The 21,584-nt window shown below is 33.8% G+C and overlaps 1 protein-coding gene across 50 annotated transcripts in view; it reads right to left on the reverse strand.

Moving 5' to 3' along the window:
• LARP1B (La ribonucleoprotein 1B) overlaps window positions 1–21,584 on the reverse strand; it is a 138,577-nt gene that overhangs the window by 110,693 nt on the left and 6,300 nt on the right. For all 50 annotated transcript variants that reach the window (XR_011435918.1, XR_011435877.1, XR_002806512.2 and 47 more), the window contains exons 2-9: window positions 18,314–18,372; window positions 17,864–17,923; window positions 15,730–15,904; window positions 12,300–12,440; window positions 8,230–8,373; window positions 7,825–7,990; window positions 4,228–4,372; window positions 461–635 (exon numbers count right to left, since the gene is read on the reverse strand). Coding sequence is in view for 33 of the 50 variants with exons in the window: in XM_070259123.1 (XP_070115224.1) it covers window positions 461–635; window positions 4,228–4,372; window positions 7,825–7,990; window positions 8,230–8,373; window positions 12,300–12,440; window positions 15,730–15,904; window positions 17,864–17,923; window positions 18,314–18,372 (1,065 nt within the window). In the remaining 17 variants the exon portion in view is untranslated. The remainder of the gene's footprint in view (window positions 1–460; window positions 636–4,227; window positions 4,373–7,824; window positions 7,991–8,229; window positions 8,374–12,299; window positions 12,441–15,729; window positions 15,905–17,863; window positions 17,924–18,313; window positions 18,373–21,584) is intronic.

The following is a 21,584-nucleotide window of genomic DNA, read 5'->3' on the forward strand; positions in this document are numbered from 1 at the left end:
TAAGAGAACCCCAACTCTGCTTTAGAATACAGGTCATCTCGTCTTTTCAAGACAAGGTTGAAGCACATTGGTTACAGAATTAAAGTAAGGCTACCCCACTCTTGAGAATAAGGCTTTTAGACTATTCCAATCCTACTAGACTACTCCAATCTTAAAAAGGGAAAACTGGCACAATATATCTATAATCATTTAGTAAAATTACAAAAGGGAGACATTTCACACATGATAAAGTACACCAATAATTCAAAACTAAATGGAGCAGAGCCTCACCCATAATTCTTAAATCCCTATTTAATTTATAGCTCTGCTTGGGAGGCAATATGAATAGAATTTAGAGCATCAAAGTCATTTAGTTATCTTTAATTTTGCTATTGAATCTAAATAAACTTAGAAAAAGGATAGGTAAATTGGACCAAATAGCCTACTGCTACACTGTTTGCTCTAAATGAAATGCAGTTACCTGTATGTGAACAAAAGGCTTGGCCTGGTACAAACTCTGGGCAATCAATCAGTTGTGAGAAGTCTGTTTGTGGCACACTACGTGGAGGAGGGCCCGGAATTGGCCACTTTTCTGGTTCTATTTTTTTTCTCATTTTCTCATCCACAATTTCCACTTCTGTGCTATCCTTCAGTGCCTATAAACAGGAATTTTAAGCTATTAAAAAACTTTCATTCATATGTCCTATACTTGTAATAACCTAAAACGTTTTTAAATCTGAAATTAGCAGATGGTTAATGTTTCTATACATATTCATAAATTAACTTAAAACACAACAAATTTTAAAATCATTTGTCCCTGTAAAGTAACAAATATCTTGATTTAACATGTAGCAGATAATCTGCTTTTCACAATCAGAATAGTCATTCCATCAACTGGAAACAAACTACTTTTAACTATAATTTTTATTCTCAATTTTTTTCTCTCGCATATTTCCTTTTGGCTTCCATTAATATAGTATCACCAAATAAAATTTAGGCATTATATTTTATTATTGTAATAACTACCACCATTAAGTGAGTGATAAGAAATACCAACACACATAGATTCTTCACAATAGTGTATAAGGTAGGTGTAATTACCCTTATTTCATAGATGAGGAAACTAAGGCTCAAAGAAATAAACAAACCTGATAAAGATCACAGGACTTAGTATGAGGTAATACCAGGACTCAAATCATTTACTATCTGTCCACCACTAAAAGTCTTAGCCACCAAGCTATGGTGCCTCTCAAAAACAAACAGGCTGTAAATTTAAGGATGAAATAAAACTAGAACAAAATTTCTTTGAAATAAAAATTAAAGTCTTATTGATCTGAATTTTAACTGAAATCCAAGGGTATTCACCTTATAGAAATTAAATTAGGAAAAAATGCAAATATAAAAACTTAGCATACATACTTGTTAACTTACAGAAATTAAAACTCACTATATTTTAGTTGAAGGACATATTATATGTATTACTTTAAGAATCTTAGGGGCTGGCCCCGTGGCCGAGTTGTTAAGTGCACATGCTCTGCTGCAGCGGCCCAGAGTTTTGCTGTTTGGATCCTGGGTGTGGACTGGGACCGTTCATCAAGCCATGCTAAGGCAGCATCCCACATGCCACAACTAGAATAACCCACAACTAAAAATATACCACTATGTACTGGGGGGCTTTGGGGAGAAAAAGGAAAAATAAAATCTTAAAAAAAAAAAAAAGAATCCTACATTCGTATGCCCTTAATATTAGCATAGTACTTACTTCTCATGTTAAATTTTCCATAACTGGACATTGCCTTAAAATTAGTATTAAAAATTACTTACAAACAAATTCTTTTGATGGGAATCAGTATACTCAAAGAAAAGAGAGTCTGAAATATGGAATGAAGGAAATAAGGAAGAATCTTATGGTAAGGGGTTTGAATTCGTGATAGCTGTATTTTTTTTTCTAATATATATTCTCCTATTTTCATCCACTGAAAGTTCTAAAAGCAATGACTCCTCAGTAGCAAACCAGTATACCGAGCATCCAGATCTTGCAACAATATGGATGAATTTTTAAAACTACAAATGAAAGAGCCAGGAGACAGAAGAATTCTATTTACACAAATGTCAAGAACAAACAAAATTAATCTATGCTAATAGAATCAGAAAAGTGGTTTTGTGGGGAGGGGGGAGGTAATAATTGACTGGAAAGAGCCACTAAGGAAGTTTCTGGAGTAAGAGACTATATTTTGTTTGGAGCAGTCTTATACAGTTTCACTAATAAAACTTTTTAAACAAAAAACTCAAACTGAACACCTAAGATCTCTACATTTTACAGCATGCTTTTAAACCTGAATTTAAAAAACAGAAACAAAAAGCTCCTTGAAACTTTCCTGTGGGTTTAAATTTTCAAAATAATGTTTTGGGAAAAGACTGCCAACAATGTTGGCTAGAATGTGGAGCAAGTCAAACTCTCAACAGTGGTACTTTTAATTGGTTCAATACTTTGGAAAAATGTTTAGCAGTATCTACAAATGCTAAGCATATATATATATATTCCATTACTCAATCAATTTCACAGAAAAATAAGTGCATATGCCCATCCAAATATACGTACAATAATGTTCACAACAGTATCACAGATTCAAACTGGCAAGAACTGAAATGCCTATCAACAGGAGCATGAAAAAATAAATAAATTGTGTCATATTATTTGTATCAGACTCCTGCTTTCTCTACTATTTAGGTATTTCTCTGCGTGCACGGCACTGCTTGGCAAGCCATGCTGTGGTAGCTGTCCCACATATAAAAGTAGAAGAAGATGGGCACAGATGTTAGCTCAGGGCCAGTCTTCCTCAGCAAAAAGAGGAAGATTGGTAGATGTTAGCTCAGGGCTAATCTTCCTCAAAAAAAAAAAAAAAACCCCAATGAGAAACCACTATATATATATTATTCAAAAAAACTGACAATACCAAGTGCTGATGAGGCCTTGGAGCAAATGGAACTCTCATACAAAATGGTGGAATGCAAAATGGTTAAACCCACTTTGAACAATAGGTTGGCAATTTCTTATAGTTAAACATACACTTACCATACATCTCAACAATCACAATCTTGGATATTTACCCAACAGAAATGAAAATACGTCCACACAAAGACCTTTATGCTTTACTCATAACTCCAAAAACTGGAAACAATCTAAACAAACTGCAGTACATCCATTCTGCAGCATACTAGTCAACAGTAAGAACAAACTTCTAATACATGCAACAACACGAATGAATTTCAAAAGCACCATGCTAAGTGAAAGAAATCAGAAACAAAAGGCTACAAACTATATAGTTTATTTACATGATATTCTGGAAAAGGCAAAACTAGAGGAACAAAAATCAGACCAGTGGTTCCCAAGGGCTGTGTATAGAGAAAGAGATTGGCTACAGAGGAGCACAATGGTGAAGTCTGTCAAAATTCATAGAGCTATACAGGGAAAAGCGTAAATTCAGTTGTAGGTATGTAGGGAACAGAAACCAAAAATCTTGAAAGCATTTCTTGAACAGGACAGGAAAAGATTTAAGAAAAGCATTAAGAACAAAACTGGAAAGACTTTTAAATTAGCCTTTCTGTAGCACATTAAAAATTCTCAAAATTGGGGCCAGCCCAGTGGTGCAGTGGTGAAGTGCACATGTTCCGCTTCCCGGAGTTTGCCGGTTCAGATCCCAGGTGCAGACACAGCACCACTTGGCAAGCCATGCTGTGGTAGGCATCCCACATATAAAGTAGAGGAAGACGGGCACAGCTGTTAGCTCAGGGCCAGTCTTACTCAGCAAAAAAGGACTGACAGTGGATGTTAGCTCAGGGCTAATTTTCCTCAAAAAAAATAAATAAATAAAATTTAAAAATAAAAAAAAGCTCAAAATTTTAATAAATGGGAATGCATGCTATTTTACAGCAACCTGAAGAAAACTACAGGATCAAGAACACCTAAGAAGGTTCAATGTTCAACCTTGAAGGATCAGGTTAAAACAGGTGGAAACATCATTAGTAATTCTTTGAGGGATTTCCAAGCTTAGACATTTACTTGGGTTTTATAAAATGGAAAAAAGTCATGAGATGCAGTCTAAGTCTTAGGCAACTACAATTGTTTTTGGGTTCTGTTTCTTAAATTTTTTATAATATCTATTTTTTAGAGCAGTTTTAGATTCACAGCATGACTGAACAGAAAGTAAAGACTGCTTGGAGGCTGTTTTGTAAATGAATAATTACCTCTAAAATGAGATTCAGGTTTGTAGTGAGAGCCTGAACACGGTGGAAACCAGCAATCAGGGAAATAGGCAAGAAACCTTGTTCATCCATCTTTCTCCTAAGAAAGAAGTCCCGTTCCAAATTTTCTATACTGAAGTAATATTCACTGAAAAGAGAAACGAGGAAGTAAATATAAACTGCATCCATTTATTCATAGGAAATAAAAATATTTACTGCTTATACTATCAATTGCTATAAAACCAGTTTATCAATAACATTATATAGTTAATACAACATAGGGTAAATATAAGAAATAATAGCAAAACCCCACTAAGTTAATAATTTCTCTTACACACGAGGAGAATTTAGAGTACTGAATATCTTCCAAAAAACTAATATTAACTTCTACTTAGATCAGCTTTACCTAAGTATGAAAAATTACCCAGCATTTTACTTTAAAATACTTCAACAATTGATTTTTTTAAATGAGTCAATTAAGTGAAAAATTTCATTACAAAGCCACTTTAATTTGCTTCATTTAAACACTAAGTAACAAAGCTAAACACATTGTCAATAGATTGCCTTGTAACTTTTTCCCAACACTGAGAAGAATAGCATATTGGAAGTATCCTTTGTCAAGTTTACTGAGAAGATTAGAGTTGGCTTTGTTTTCTAAATTGGGTACTGACATTGCTTAATACTTCTGAAACCAGTAATCAGCACATGCTTAGTAAAAACTTAGTGAATACATGGACACAGGTGCACACACACAATTATATATTTGAACGATTCAAGATCTCCTTTCTTTAATGGACAGAACTATAAAAGACATCAACAGTGAACAGAATATAGCTAAACAAGGAATATCTACGACACTATGAGGTACGTGGGGGAAAAAATACAGAAAAAGCTTAGACACCTCAATCTTCTCTAGAAACATACAGAGAGAAATGCAAACGGGCAAACTGTATGATCGATAACTACAAGTTCCAAGATACAACGATAATATGAGAATATATTCAGTAATGGCATTTGAGAAACACGTTTAAAATTACAGCCTCCAAATAGAAAAATGAGGATAGGATTCTAGAAAGACAGAACAAGAGGATAAAAAGGGGGAAATGTAGAAAAGAATACAAAAATACTCCATATAGGAATATGAGAATAGGAGTCTAGAGCGAAAGAACAAGAGGATAAATAGGAGAAAATCTAGAAAAGAATAATACAAAAATACACGACATCAATGATGATATGGCCTACAGTTTAATAACCCTGTACTGTTTGTAAATCACAAAGAAAGTTTTCAGAGATGGGTAGCAAATTATGAGAAAGCATACCAACTCATACATTTGGGTGTAAGGTTGGGTGACTAAAGACACCCTTGAAGTAACCAAGTCAAATCCTAACTTTGGAGAAATAATCACCTATAAATGAAAACTGGCTTTGAGCTATTTTTCACTGAGGGGAAAAATCTTACTTTAGAAATGTAAATTACTCAAGCTGTTTTTTTGCACTCAGATATTTATCCAACTATCAAAGTACAAAGCTCCGTGACATCAGTGAAATACTACTGACTTCTCAATAACACTAGTAAATCATTTACTCTTTTTAAACACTGAAGAAAAAAATCTAAGTCTCAAAGAAATGAACATTTTGATTTTTGTTACACCTCAAAAAGCCCTTTTCACAGTGCCTGGCATGTGGTGAGCACATAATACACACGCTTAACTTCTAAATTTTCAGACATTAAGATATTTGATTTAGTCACAAGTTAAAACTGTTCTTAGATGAGAACTTCTCCGAATCATTAATAAGATGCCTTTTTAATCTAGTACTTAGTGAAAACCACACTATCTAAATAAATTCATAAATCACCCCATTACCTATAGCACATATATATTTAAACGTCTAATGGACTGCAAACATATTCATCTCTATGTCTGAATGCCACAAGAGACTGTCTCAGCTAGAAATAATTGAGATCTTAAATTTTTAATATTCTGACATCAAAAATGACAAATATACATTTTCAGTTAAAATGACTTTAAAAACTCAACCATCCATAATACAGTAAAGCCTCTTACTTCAAAATACACCTAGCATAATTTTCTACAAGTGCAAGGAAATTTTCAGTTAACTCCTCAAAGAGAAATCTAAACCCTAATCAACCTGCCTATGTATGAGAAACCTCAAAGACACAAAATCAAAAGCATGACTCCTCAAATCCAGATGTCCACTAATCAAAGAATGATAACAGTAAAGAGCCATTCTAAACCTGGTGCTCTAACATCTGCCAAAAATCCTACTGCTGAAACAATAACAACAACAAAAGGAGTCATGCCCAATGCTGTGTCTGACATTTTGTTCAGTGTCCTAGGGGACATTATCATGTCCTACCTTAGAAGCTCTGGATTCTACACTGCATGATCAGAAATTTTGTCAACACTGAAGTAGCTCTGCTCCTCCCTCATTTGTATGAGCACACTGGAGGCCGATTATCCTGACATGGAGCTGCATGTCCACTGTCAGGTCTCAGAAGGGACCTGGCAGCAAGAGTTACAAGAAAGACAGGAATAGTGATTTGAAGTTGATAGCCACATGCTAGAAACTTCCTGACCATAAAAAGGCCCTTTTCTTCAGTGTTTGCGTCAACTGTAACAAAAGAATCAAGAAAAAAATAAATAAGTTGTTTCGTATCGTAAGTCAATCAAATCCACCATGAAGGCATCCCAGGAAGACGCCTAGCTGATGCTGATGAAGAAATTATTTTCTAGGAAGAGTGTAAGGTCCATTTTCTTTGTTAAATAAAGACAGATGTTTTTAAACTGCTTATGCCCTTTCAAAAATAGCCTTTTTCCTTCATCTTGTAGGGATACAAGAAAATTGTAACTCCAGCAAATTAGTTACGCAAATCACTTGGGAACATTTTTCTTACCACTATATAAACACACTATATAAATATGCAAAACATTCTATACAATACTAATATGCAGAGGAATTATTTTTTCTTAAAGACAACAGAACAAACTAATATTCTCCTAACTTCAATTTCAGAGTTCTGAAAGCAACTATTATGAGAACTAGGTAAAAAGTTTGAACTAAAAGAATTGATAGTTCCCCTATAATACATGTCACGAAGAGAGAGAACTTAGAAGTTAAACTTAGAATTCTCAAATCAATTGCTAATTAAGTCAAGATATCCACCACCATTTTTTGCCATTTATATTCATTTGCAAATTTTAATATAAACATTTGCAAATAATAAGCCAAGTTTCACTTCTTCAATTTCAAATATATACATAGCAGTTTTATATTCTTATATTTAATCACTCATATTATGCCATGACATTTTAATTAATATCCTATAAGCAGAGAAATACCTAAATAGTAGAGAAAGCAGGAGTCTGATACAAATAATATGAAACAAATATAAATTTTTAAAAAACACTTACGTATTTTACTAACGTTTCCTACAAAAAAGTATAAACTACTACTAAAATCTTTCAATTTTACTAATAAACAATTTTAAAAATGTGTTATAACCTATTATCAATGATGTTCAAGTTTGATATTGTAACAGATTGTTCTATCCCATGTGCTTATGTCTGATCGACTTACATTTGGCGCTTAATATACTCTTTAAGCAATGCTTCTTCCACAGGATACACCTGTACGCCTGTACCATCATCATAGTAATACATCATACTGGTATTAAGTTCTGTCTGAAATGGTTGATCAGTCCTTTCACCATGTTCTCGATAACCATATGAATAATCAAAGTTCACTTGATGTGAATAAAGAAAAAGAAAGGTGATCGTAGATTAAAAAAAAAAAAACAGAAATAGTTACTATAAAGAAAAATCCAAAGTAAAGTATTTCAAGGGATAACAATATAAAACCATCTTTATTATCAGACAAGAAAAAGTTGAAACATTATATGGGATAGTGGGAAAAACTCACAGAGGGCTTGCACACTTTTTTCAAAGGTCATCTAATTTCACAAAACAAATAATCATGTCATACCTCGAGGATTTCCTCTGCCTCGTCCTCTTCCGCGTCCCCGGCCTCTTCCTCGGCCTCTAAAGGAACCTCGAATATTACCACCCTCACTTCTCACACTGGAAACTTCATCTTGATCATCTCTCTTTTCTCTATCACGCCTCCAACCTTTTTAAAATGAAAATATTTTTATACATTCCAATTTGCAACACTGAATAACATGATTATCTTTATGAAAACATGGTAACCACCCCTCCTCATTTTGTAAATAGCTGTTCATAACCAGCCATTCTTCAGATAGATACAAACTTAAGAGATCTGATAGGAATTTGTCAAAATGTCTCTGGCATAAAAGAGGACCCATAGAAGTACTGATATATAAAGAAGACATTCTAATAAGTAATATAACACATGAAAAAAGATAAAGAGGTCCTTTGCCAAGATTATACTGTTGAAAATTCAAGAATTTCAAGTCAACTGAGTTTGCACTATATCAAGTGCCTGAAAAATACTTATGCTCACAAAATGTTTAAGGAAAGAATGTTTCTATTTAAATAAAAAATGTTCCTTTTAAAGAAAAAAGGAAATGAAAACACAAAAACTGGGAGAAGATACCTGCAGCAAAATATAGGAATTATATCCATAATACATATAGAACTCATACAAATTTCTCTTAGGTACAAACATACACACACACGTGGCAACTCAATGGGAAAAATGGCTAAAAGACAGGTAGGGCAAACAAGGAAATGCAAATGGATAACAAATATAGAAAATGGTACTCAGTCTCACTGGCCGTGAGAAATGCAACTTAAGACAATGAAAGAGTATTTCACTCACCCTAGTCTAACAAACATCCTAAGGTCTTGTAACATCAAATGGTAACCAAAATAGAAAACATAGAACAGGGCCAGCCCTGGCGGCCAGTGGTCTAGTGGTTAAGTTCGGTGCACTCTGCTTCAGCGGCCAGGATTCAGTTCCTACACCTACTCATCAGTGACCATGCTGTGGCGGCAACTCACATACAAAAAGAAAAAGAGGAAGACTGGCAACAGATGTTAGCTCAGGGCAAATCTTCCTCAGCAAAATAAATAAATAACAGTAAGCATTATTGTATGTTAAGCCCTCCTACACATAGAAAAATTTTTCTGTGATTTATACACAATTGTCATGAGAAAAATATTTACCATGTAAAGCACTCTAGTCTACCAATTTTTTTTGAAAAACCTGATCATGATCCAGTACATCAATTTTATAACACACTCACAGGTTGCTGTCTGAAGAAATTAGCCTAGAGAACCTCTTATACATGTTTACTGGAAAATATGCATAAAAATGGTCATGGCAGTACTTTAATATCAAAAAACTGGAAACAATCCAAATGTCCACCAAAAGAACAGATTTTATCAAAGAGTGAAACACCCTTTAGCAGGGGGGAAAAATGAATGAATCACAGCAATACAACCAACATGCATGTATCTAAGAAAATTAGACTAAGTGAAAAAAATTGGTGCCAAAGAATATGTGAATGGAGTCATACTGGATACCAATTTCAAAAGCATTCAAAAAAACTAAAACATTTGGGTTCTTTTTTTTCCCGCGAGGAGGCAATAGGATGAAACTGCAGAGGGCACACAGGGAAGTTCAAAGGTAACAGGCATTTCTAAACTGGGAGCTGAGTTCCCAGTGTTCATTATATTATTGTTCTTTATAATCTTACATATTTTCTTATACCCCATATTTAATAACAAAAAATTTTAAATTATGAATATATATCACTTTTAGAATAAAACATTCAAGTGATATATTTGAGAAACAATGGTACAAGAGGCAAAAAATGTCTCAATTTTTTTGTAGACAAGTTTTATAATTTTATCGTCATATTTTGTGGACCACTGAACAAATACAACTGACTAAATTTTAGATGATATTAGAAAATTAGTGTTGATTTTCTTGGATACTACATTTTCTTAGGACATCAGATATCTGCTAGTTACTTTCAAATGATTCTAAAGATGGATAAATTAAATATAGGAAAATTACTAAATGGTGGTTAGACAAGTATTCACTGTACAATTCTTTCAACTTTTTGAGTTTAAAAATTTTCATAATATAATTGGAAACTTTTTAAGTGGTAATATTGTTTGTAAAATTTTCTTAAGCCTTATTCTCCATTCACAGGACAACATGCCTGAAAAATTATCAGATTTAAAAGAGTTCAGCAGAAAACTATAAAACCAAATGTTCATCCAATTGTTTCCACAAATCCTCCTGTCCTCCTCCACTTTCTGAAATCTGAGCAAACCCTGTTGAAATAACATATCTGGGGGATGATTTTTAATGAAAGAAATACCACTAAATGAAAGACTGATGGGACACTTTATGATGGATGGATAAAGCTAACAACACCTGAACCAACTCAACATTAACACAACTGAAAGTGGGACATCCAGACATTTTATTCCTACTGCTGTGATACATTAAGACACATACACACACATGCTACAAAGGATTCCCACCAAAACAAAAACAAAACTAAACCTGAACCTAATCAAACCCCTAGCTCTTATTACCAGTTATATAGAGAAAAGACAAAGGAACACGTTAAAGGATATCCTGACAAAGCAATCAGCCAAATCCAACACATGGGAAATTCCACATAACATACAGCCTAACAAATAGGAAAGAAACATTGCTGGTGAGAATGTAAAATGGTACAACCAATTTGGAAAACAACTTTGCAATTTCTTATAAAGCTAAATACACGCTTACCACACCATCTAGCAATCCACTCCTGTGTGTTTGCCTGAGAAACTAAAACATATGCCCACACAAAGATTTGTTCACAAATGTGCACAGTAGCATTACTCATGATAGCCCAAAACTGGAAACAGCCAAATATCTGTGAACAGATGAAAGGATAAAGGGGTGTATACATTCAAAAGAAAACCATTCTGCAATAAAGAGGTAGAAACTACCGATACATGGAATAATATTGATGAGTCTGAAAAACATTACAATGAGCAAAAGGAGAGATGGGTACATAATGTATACTGTATGAAATTCTAGAAAAGGCAAATCTAACCTGACAGAAAGTAGACTGGTGGTTGAGGGAAGTAATAGTAACGTGAGTGTATTTTAATATATGTAATTTATAGCTCAGTAAAGTTGACTTTTTAAAAAGGACCCAGAAACCACCCAGAAGAGATTTCCACTAGCCAAATCTGGAACAATCTGAGTGTCAAATTAAATAATCATAGTAACAAATTATCACTCACTGAAAAAATAAGCCTTAAGTCCATACTGATAATAATGGGAAGTTGTTCCTTATAGTGGAATGCCAACTAATATAGAAGGAATGATGCAGTAAGAAAAATCATCATTTGCAACCATTATGGCAGTAATTCCATCAGGCAAGAATCATCAATGAAAACTAAAGCTCATGTGAAAAGTCTGATGAGAAACTGGGTATTTCCACAGTCTCAAAGTATCCCCCTACAAATTACATATTAATTACTAGGGAGAAAAGAGTATTTTTACAATAAAGAAACCTGGGTACATCATCTTAACCAAGTGCTCAAAGTTAATATCACCAATAATAACATAAACCAAGATCATGTGCATTTCCACGTGATATACTGAGAAGAAGACCATTTAACTTTTGTAGTATTCATGCCAAAAATTCATAACCCAAATGTAATCATGAGGAAACATTAGGAAAACCTAAAGTGAGAGATATCTAGCACATAACTGTCCTAAGGTCTTCAGAAAAAATCAATGTCATGAAAGACAAAAGCAGAAGAACTGTTCCAGACTAACGGAGACTAAAGAGAAAAGACAACTAAAAGTAATGTGTGATCCCAGATTAGATCCTGGAAAGGAGGGAGGAAAAACTGTAAAGTACATTATTGGGAAAATCTGCCTGTGAACAGTCACACTGTATTATTATTCTTATGATATACACTCTGAAGATATTTAGGGTTAAAGGGGCACAATGTCTATAGCTTATTCTCAAAGAGTTTATACTATACATGGTTATTAAAATAATAAGCCTTAAGTTTTTTTAGTCATTTTCCTCTTAGAATGTAACTTACTTCGTGTATCATTTCTCCTATTGTTATGTGATGATTTATTTACTTCAAGTTGACATCTTGAGTTGTTCCGGGATCCTGGTCTTTCTTGACTGTCTGGTCTTACATCATCTAAGTGGAGTGGTACCCACCTGTGCTTATTAGCTTGAAGAAAACAAAATCATTTAATGACAATGCACAATTTTCATTAAAGCACTGCAATTCTGAAAGGAATCTAAATTTTAATTAAATACTTAATTTGTCTTTTAAAAGATTATTTGTGGAGTACCGAAATAATTTTCTTCTTCTCACATAGCTCCTTAATAAACTTGTTTGCACAAACAGTATTTTGAAAAGTCAACTGAAAAGCCAGTGATTGAGTATCATTGGAATTCTTTTGCTTTTAAATGAAATGCTCACTCTTCTGTTTAATTCTGATGGTTAAGCTATTTGAAAAGAGTACATGTACACACTATTCCTGTCTAATACTTGCTTCTTAGGCTTTAGAATGATGTATATCTGATAAGACATTATAATGTACACAGTGGAAAGTCTGACTAGTGATTCAAAACACTTTTAGTTTCAAATCACTGTCTAAAATAATGACTTATCCAGCATTACTACTAATGAAAGAGGTTTCTCAAAATTAAGTTTAAGTATAAAATTTGTCTAATTGCAATTAAAAGTCTTTTCCCAGCTACTATGCATTTTCTAATTTCTTTTTTCTTTTTTTTTAAGATTGGCACCTGAGCTAACAACTGTGGCCAATCTTCTTTTTTTTTTTTTTTTCCTGCTTTATCTCCCCAAATCCCCCCTGGTACACAGTTGTGTATCTTAGCTGCAGGTCCTTCTAGTTGTGGCATGTGGGACGCCACCTCAACGTGGCCTGACGAGCGATGCCATGTCCGTGCCCAGGATCTGAACCCTGGGCCCCTGCAGCAGAGCACGCGAACTTAACCACTTGGCCACGGGGCCAGCCCTGCATTTTCTAACTTCTTTTTCTAACTTCTTAAGAGAGAGATACAAGCAATGTAACTTTTCTTGTTGACTAAATGGTAGTGATTGTTACATTGTAGCAAAATTCTGAAGATTACCTATTCATAGATTCCATAGTTAAAGTTTCAAAATGTTCAGTCTTATGCCCAATTTATAGTTTCAACTAAAACAAAAGATCTATGGCCAAAGGAAAAACTACTAAGGTAATTAAGGGATAGGGAATATTAGTGTGCAACTTCAGTACTGATTTCATACAAATCCTGCACACTACGGACAGATGAGGAAGACAGAATACAAAAAGATCTAAAAACGCTTTAGGGGCCAGCCCCATGGCCGAGTGGTTAAGTTCGAGTGCTCCGCCTCAGCGGCCCGGGGTTTCACCAGTTCTAATTCTGGGCTCAGACACAGCACCGCTCATCAGGCCATGCTGAGGCGACATCCCACATGCCACAACTAGAAGAACCCACAACTAAAAATACACAACTATGTACTGGGGGGCTTTGGGAGAAGAAGGAAAAATAAAATCTTAAATAAACAAATAAATAAAAATGCTTTAAAGTCTATAGTATAAATTCCATCAATGTGATTCTTGGGCATAAACAAGCCCTTCTTTTTAAGATAAAAATGTGTGTTCTAAGGAGAGTCAATTCATGACTTGATTATATGAATTACCCTAACTATAAACACTGGGATTTTAGTGTTGGCTGATCAGTTTTAATTGAGGCAACTAACATGAAGACAAATCTTAGAGGAGGATGACAGGTCTGTCAGCTATGAATTCTAGACAGTCAAAAAGACCCTTCATGTATCTAATTAGCATGAAAAAGGTAAGTGATAAAGTGTTTAGGAAATGGGGAAATTGTTTTCTAACACGGTTGTCCTGTTGCCACCACTTTTGAGCAGTTAGCCTTGGCTCATTGTATCAAGTGAGCCTAACGTTTACCCTGCAGATAAGGATTACATATTCACCAAAAAAAAATTTTGGTAAGGGCTCAATATATGGCAGATTGTTAGTGACATTATTAAAGAAGTTGGCTAGCAACTACTGCATCATCATGAAATGTCTCCTCCATATTTGCTTTTACAAAGCAGTTAAATCATAATCTGTCCCTTAGACAGATGAAAAGTTTCAAAAAGAATATGGAAAGGGATGTGAAGATAATTTTTTTTTCTTCAAAGTATAATTTAATGGGAGAATGCTACAAGGAAAAAAATGTTGAAAAAAATTGTTCTCACTTTTCTCTTAGAAAAATATTCTCAGGGGGCAGCCTGAGGGGCCTAGTGGTTTTAAGTTCAGCATGCTCTGCTTCAGTTCCCAGGCGTGGACCTACACTGCTCTGTTAGCAGAGCAGCAATGCTGTGCTGGCGGCCCACATACTAAAAACAGAGGATGACTGGCATGGATGTTAGCTCAAGGTGAATCTTTCTCAGCAAAAAAAAAAAAAAATTCTCAGAACTCCCTGAAAAATAGGGCATTGTTCCAATGCAGATTTAAAAAACAGTAATTATCATACAACCTTCCAAGAATATATCTACACTCATCTCTCTAAGTGGTACTTCATTCCATTCCTACATAAACTACAAGTCACAAATGCAAAAATGAAAGCCCAATAGTTCAGAAATGTTACAAAAGCAACTTAGTTACCATTGCAGATGGTATCCAGAGGAAATCCAAAATACTTATTGGTGACTACTAGGAATCAATTGATTAAATATGATCTTCATTACTACAACTTTCTTCCAAAAATTAAAATCAAAAAGAAGATATAGATAAACTAACCTCTTTCATTGATTACTTGACTGAGCCTCATCCTCACTGAAATTTTCACCAGGACCATCTAATTTACAAGAGCCAAGACATGGAAACAATCTAAGTGTCCAGTGATAGATGAATGGATAAAGAAAATGTGGTATTGATACAATGAAAGATTATTCAGACATGAGAAAGAAGAAGGAAATTCTGCCATTTGCAACAACCTTGAGGGCATTAGGCTAAGTGAAAGAAGTCAGAAGCCAGACAGAGAAAGACAAACACTGTATGATCTCACTTATATGTGGAATCTGAAAAAGCTGAACTCATAGAAACAGAATAGACCGGTGGTTGCCAGAAGCAGGGGGTGGGGGATGGGGAAAATGAGTGAAAGTGCTCAAAAGGTACAAACTTCCAGTTATAAGATAAATTAGTTCTGGGGATGTAATGTACAGCATGGTGGCCATAATTAACCATACTGTATTGTATAATTGAAAGTTGCTGAGAGTAGATCTTAATAGTTCTCATGATAAGGAAAAAAACTATGAATGTGCAGTGATTGATGTTAACTAAACATTGCGGTAATCATTTTGTAATATATACATACATCAAATCATTGTGTTGTATACCTTACACTAAAAGAATGTTACATCTCAATTATATCTCAATAAAACTGGGGAAAAAACAAAAAATTATAGATGAACTAACCTCTCTTTCGTTGATTACTTGACTGAGCCTCATCCTCGCTGACATTTTCTCCAGGACCATCTAATTTTGTTTCCCGGCTTTCTTTGCTCTCACTGTTACTTCTCTTTTCGACCTTGTCTTCTCTTTCTTTCCTATTTTGTGGCTTCTTATTTCCTTGGCTGAGGACACTCTGACACTGCAAAGTTTTTGAAATAATTTTCACAAACATTTTCACTAACATATCCAAAATTTTGTGATACTACACCTTACCTAAATACTGTAAACCAAATGACTACTTTTATCAAAAATAAAAACTACTTTCAAAAGGCACTGTCAACAGAAAAGTCAAGCCACAGACTGGGAGAAAATGTTTGCTAAGTATTTGTAAAGGACTTGTATCCAAAATATATAATGAACTCTCAAAATGCAGTTAACAAGAAAAGAACCCAACTCAATTTTTTAAAAATGGGCTAGAGTTGAATAGACACTTCATCAAAAAGACATACTTACAGCAAACGTATACAAAAATGTGCTTGGCATCATTAGTCAGAGAAATGCAAATTAAAACTACAATGCAATACCACTACACACCTACTAGAATGACTAAAACTAAAAGACTGACCACATAGAGTACTAGTGAGGATACGGAATAATTGGAATTTTCATATGCTGCTAGCGGGAATGAAAAGTTTAGTAGTTTCTCAAAAAGCTAAATGAGGAGCCAGCCCCGTGGCCAAGTGGTTAAGCTTGCATGCTCTGCTTCGGCAGCCCAGGGTTTCGCCAGTTCGGCTCCTGGGCACAGACCTAGCACTGTTTGTCAGGCCATGCTGAGGCGGCATACCACATAGGAGAACTAGAAGGACCTAAAACTAGAATATACAATTATGTACTGGGGGCCTTTGGGGAGAAGGAAAAAAAAAAAAGGAAGACTGGCAACAGATATTAGCACAGGTGCTTTAAAAAAAAAAAAATAGCTACACGAATAGCTACCATATGACCCAGCTACTCTACTCCTACTTACCCAAGAAAAATGAAAGCATATAACCATGCAAAACTTTGCACACAAAATATATATAGCAGCTTTATTTGTAACAGCCAAAAATCAGAATCAACGCCAATGTCCATCATAGGTGAATGGACAAACAACATACATCCAGTCAATGGTATATTACTCAGCAATAAGGAATGCGCTACTGATACACATGAAAAAATCTCAAAATAATTAAGCTGAGTGAAAGCCAGAAAAAACAAAACAAACCACAAACGGTATGACTCCACTTATATAAAATTGCAGAAAATACAAATTAACTATAAGTGACAGAAAGCCTATCAGTGGTTGCCTAGGATTATGTGGGGAATGTGACAGGGAAAATTACAAAGGCGTGTGAGGAAAGTTTTGGCGTAATGGTTAAGTTCATTATCTTGACTGTGGTGATGGATTCACAGGTTTATATAGGTCAAAACTTATCAAATTGTACACTTTATACACATGCAATTTATTACATGTCATTTATATACCAATTAAGTTGTTTAAATTAATATATATTAGCTACACCTGCACACCAATAATACTGCACAAATTAAAAATAGCAAAGTGTACAGTGCCAAAAGAAAATACATACCCAGATAACATATGCTACACTCCTCTAAAAAGCCCCTTGACAGACTCTCAGAACCATCTTTTAGAGCTTCTTTCACAGTTAAAATTAAATTAAAAATCCATTAATTGAACACTTCTTGATATGATATATATGCATACATATGTATGAGTACATAGTTAGCACTTCAACACATATTGAAGGATTATAAATCAAAGAAAACATATATAGCATTAATTCTGAAACACAAAATGGGCTTCAATTAGACATATTATATTAAAAATTAATCTATTTGTAGGCATTACATGAAGATGACAGCATGGTACCCACTCCTTCCAAAAGTAAAATTTCTGCTTGAGAATACAACTAGATGAAGGCAGTGTGATGAATGAAATCAGGTATCCAAAAAATGGATAAAACTATAAAGAGGGTAGTTGTTGAGTTTTTAGCACCTCTTTATTAACGTAATTCTCTAAATCTGGAGTATAATAAATTCTGCATGTTTAAATGAGAATACTTTCCCTTTATTAAAAAAAAAGCCTTAAAACAATACTTACTCCAGTGTTCACTAATTCACTTGGTGTTGGCCAATTTGCCATATCGCTGAAATCACTAGCCTAAGAAGTAATAAATAAGTGTTATGTTTGCAAATTAGAAATTTTATACAGAAAAAATATTTTCTAAACATGAAAGCAACTTTACAAATCACCTACATTCAATAAAAGGCAGGCACTTGCCAAATTAACCCAAAAGCTCCTCAAACAAGAGAATACTGAAATAAGGATGCTTTGGTCTTATGATCCAACTTCTAGTACAATTTAATGATATTGACTAAATTGATATACACAGAGACATATGGGAATTTGAATAAAGACTACAATTATCTAGTATATTAACTTTAAACTAACATCAATGATACAACTAGAAGAAAAATACACAATAATCTAAGAAGAGTTCCTAACAATTTTCAAAATCAATATAATTGACTATTTTGTGTAAAGACATACCTTGTTGGATTTCTTTGTCTTGAGTTTTCCTGCTTTTATAATTTTGGGGGAACTGAGCTCTAAAAAAAATACACAGAATTGTTTTACAACCACTTCATTAAATATATTTAACCAAATAACTAGTATACTAATGCCAGTAAATCAGTGTAGTTGTCATTCCCAACAAAATTCAAAGTTGTGAAATTCAAATTCCTAACAAGAAATCAACTACATTTCAAATATAGATTCAAATCAGTCTCCAGAGTTCAAATCAAGAAGTGGGAAATATTAACAGTTTAGTTTCACCAAAGTGAGAGACCAATCCTTTCACTAACAGAATACAACATGAAAAATTGGCAATATAACATATTTTAATACAGTAAAGTTAGTAACTCAATTCCCAACAGGATACATTTTTCTATACAACTAATACATTTACATTCATCAAAGAGCATCCAGAAAATAAGTCAGAAGACTTCAAACTATTTGTCCTTGAAAACAAAGTTTGGCAACCATATTAGGTTGTACCTAGATTCAAGCCATAAAAAATACAACAGGTCTCTGTAAAAGTTTGTCTGAGGCTAACATGGTATCACCACTTGTCCCTATCTTGTCAACACAGTGGTTGGCAATAAAAAATACACATATATATACTGTCTCCAAATGAAGCTTTACCCTGTCTTTTAGTTTGGTTCATTACCTAGCAAAATGACATGCCATCTAGCTAAACATGCCCTAAAGTAAATATTAAGAAGTAGAATCAATTTGGGATCTGCATTCATAGAAAATACAATAATTCACCAAAACATGAATCCCATAAATCATGGCAATAATCAATTCATATAATAAAATAAAGCAATCTTTGAGTTAAAACCCAGAAGCAGATTTAAATAAGATACAGAATACTTATCAAAGGAGGAGGGATGAGTGTTGAAGACATCAGCAGAGATGGGCATACAGGGATCTTGAATATTGTAGTAAATCTATTTCTAAAGCAGAATAGCAAGTACACAGGTATTTGTTTTATTCTTCTTTACACTTTAGGTACACACAATATATGTGTATGTGTAAATGTGCATAAGGATAAAATATTTCATGAGGAAAAATTACATGAAGTAGAAAAAAATATGGGCAAATAGGACCAAAAATAAGAGGGTAGGAAAAAACCTAATTTAATAAAGAACAATATTTTCCTGAACACTATCTAGAATTTGACTGAAGGATGTTCTGTAAATACTATGTATATTTTATGAAAGTTACATAGTATAGAACATCTGAGGGACTTTTCCTTCAACAAAGTGTTAAACATGTCCCAAAATAGCTAAGACAAATAAATTAAGTGCCTGGTAGTTACAAAATACAGCCTTATACAAACTATTTGATGTAATGGAAAGTAATAAGGGATAGGCCACACATACAAGTTTTATTTAGCTTTATTAAAAATCAATTAGACATTAATATCACAAAATTAAGGTCAGAAATTAAAGATAAAATTATTCTGACCCCATAAAAGTAAAAACAAACTTTTTAACTTCAATACTAAATAATACCATTAAGTTATTAACAAACTGGAGAAAAAAATATTTGAACATGACAGAAAGTTAATAATCTTTTCATTGATTTGAAAACCAATATAGTCCCATACTCTACCCAGACACTGAATATAACCTCTAGCTAAAAGTGAGTAAAGAAGTTGGGGAGGAAGGAGTCTTGAACTTTATTTCTTCACATGTTTAAAAATAAAAAGAAAAGAGATTTTGATTTTAGTCAATTAGTTTGGACTCAAAAATTTTGGATTTTTATTTAAATTTTAATCTCTCAACTTTAATTCCTCCACAGGAAATATAATAGAAAAAGTTTACTTTTAACTCTGTGGCATCTATAATATTGACATTTTATTAATGGAGTATCTTTATGTACACACTGTAATTAGAATGTTTATTTTATCAACACTATAATTTAATCTCATCAGAGAGTGTTTGATAAAATGTGTTGGCCAACGTGGTTGGATACTCTGGGATAGGAAAGAATGACTTCCTAACACTGGCTACTACATGGCCCTTTGAGTTATTTTACTTTTCCAAGAGGAAGACTTTCCCAGAACATTCTTGTTCCCAAGTCCCAATTTCCTCCCATGGAAACAATAAGTTTCCTGACGAATGAGTGTAGGAAAAGAATTGAACTTGCACAGCCAGGACCTTTTCCCCTTTTTCTTTGGGAGCTAATTGTCCACAGAAGCAAGCTTTCTCGTCTGCTCCTTCATGCTGCCAACTTCACACTGGCAGACTCCTCAACCCCAACAGAAGTACAAGGGGGACCTGCTGGTGCACAACGCCAACTGTGTGGATACGTTTCGTCTGATTCCCAGTTCAACATAAGGAAGTCCTTTGTGTTGCTCACTTAGACCACCTCATCAATCCAGCCTTTTTTGTTTAAAAGAAGGATACTGAGCTTTAAAAAAACAAATCTGGGTAGAGATGAACACATGATTCAAAAAGGAACTACAAACGGCCAAACATGAAATGGCACTCAATTGCACTAATAAAAAAATGTAAACTAAAACAACAAAACATTTGTCACCTATCATATTGAGAAAAAAAGAGAATGCCAATTATTGGCCAGCCTACCAAAAAACGGACATTTCTCTCATGCTACTGTTAAGAATGTGAAGTAGCAAAATCTTTCAAGGGTAATCTGTCACTTCAAATGTATATACCTTTAAGTCAAGCAATTCCACTTCTGGGAAATTATCTGGGAATCAAGACAAGGTACAAATATGTCTGTTTAAGATGTTCACTACAGCTTTGCTGATAACTATAATTAAATTACCTCTATATTCATTAATATGGGATAGTTACATTACAGTACATCTATACAAAAGAAGGTAAAACTTTTAGAAATAAGATAAATCTGTATGTATTGACATGGAAAGGAGTCTACCAGGTTTTAAATATACTTTTATATATACATATAGAGAACAAGTAAAACAAGCCTAAGAAAGGACATTTTTCATTTCCACGTTTCAACTTAAATGGAGGAAACTGCTTTGCATATCATTAGAGAAAACGTAAGATTGAAAAAGCAAGCCAACCTAAAAAATTATTAAAAAATTAATTTAAAAATGTTTTCTAAACAGATGAAACCTAAGAAACAAATTTAAGCTACTAATGGCTCCAAGTATACATAAATATACATGAACAAATACACACACCCATTTTTCAAACATCACTGGTGAGATACTATATCAGTACAACTTTTTTGAGTAATATTCCAATATCTTTAAAATGTTATT

The sequence above is a fragment of the Equus caballus genome, chromosome 2 (assembly GCF_041296265.1).
Source record: "Equus caballus isolate H_3958 breed thoroughbred chromosome 2, TB-T2T, whole genome shotgun sequence".
Classification (NCBI taxonomy): domain Eukaryota; kingdom Metazoa; phylum Chordata; class Mammalia; order Perissodactyla; family Equidae; genus Equus; species Equus caballus.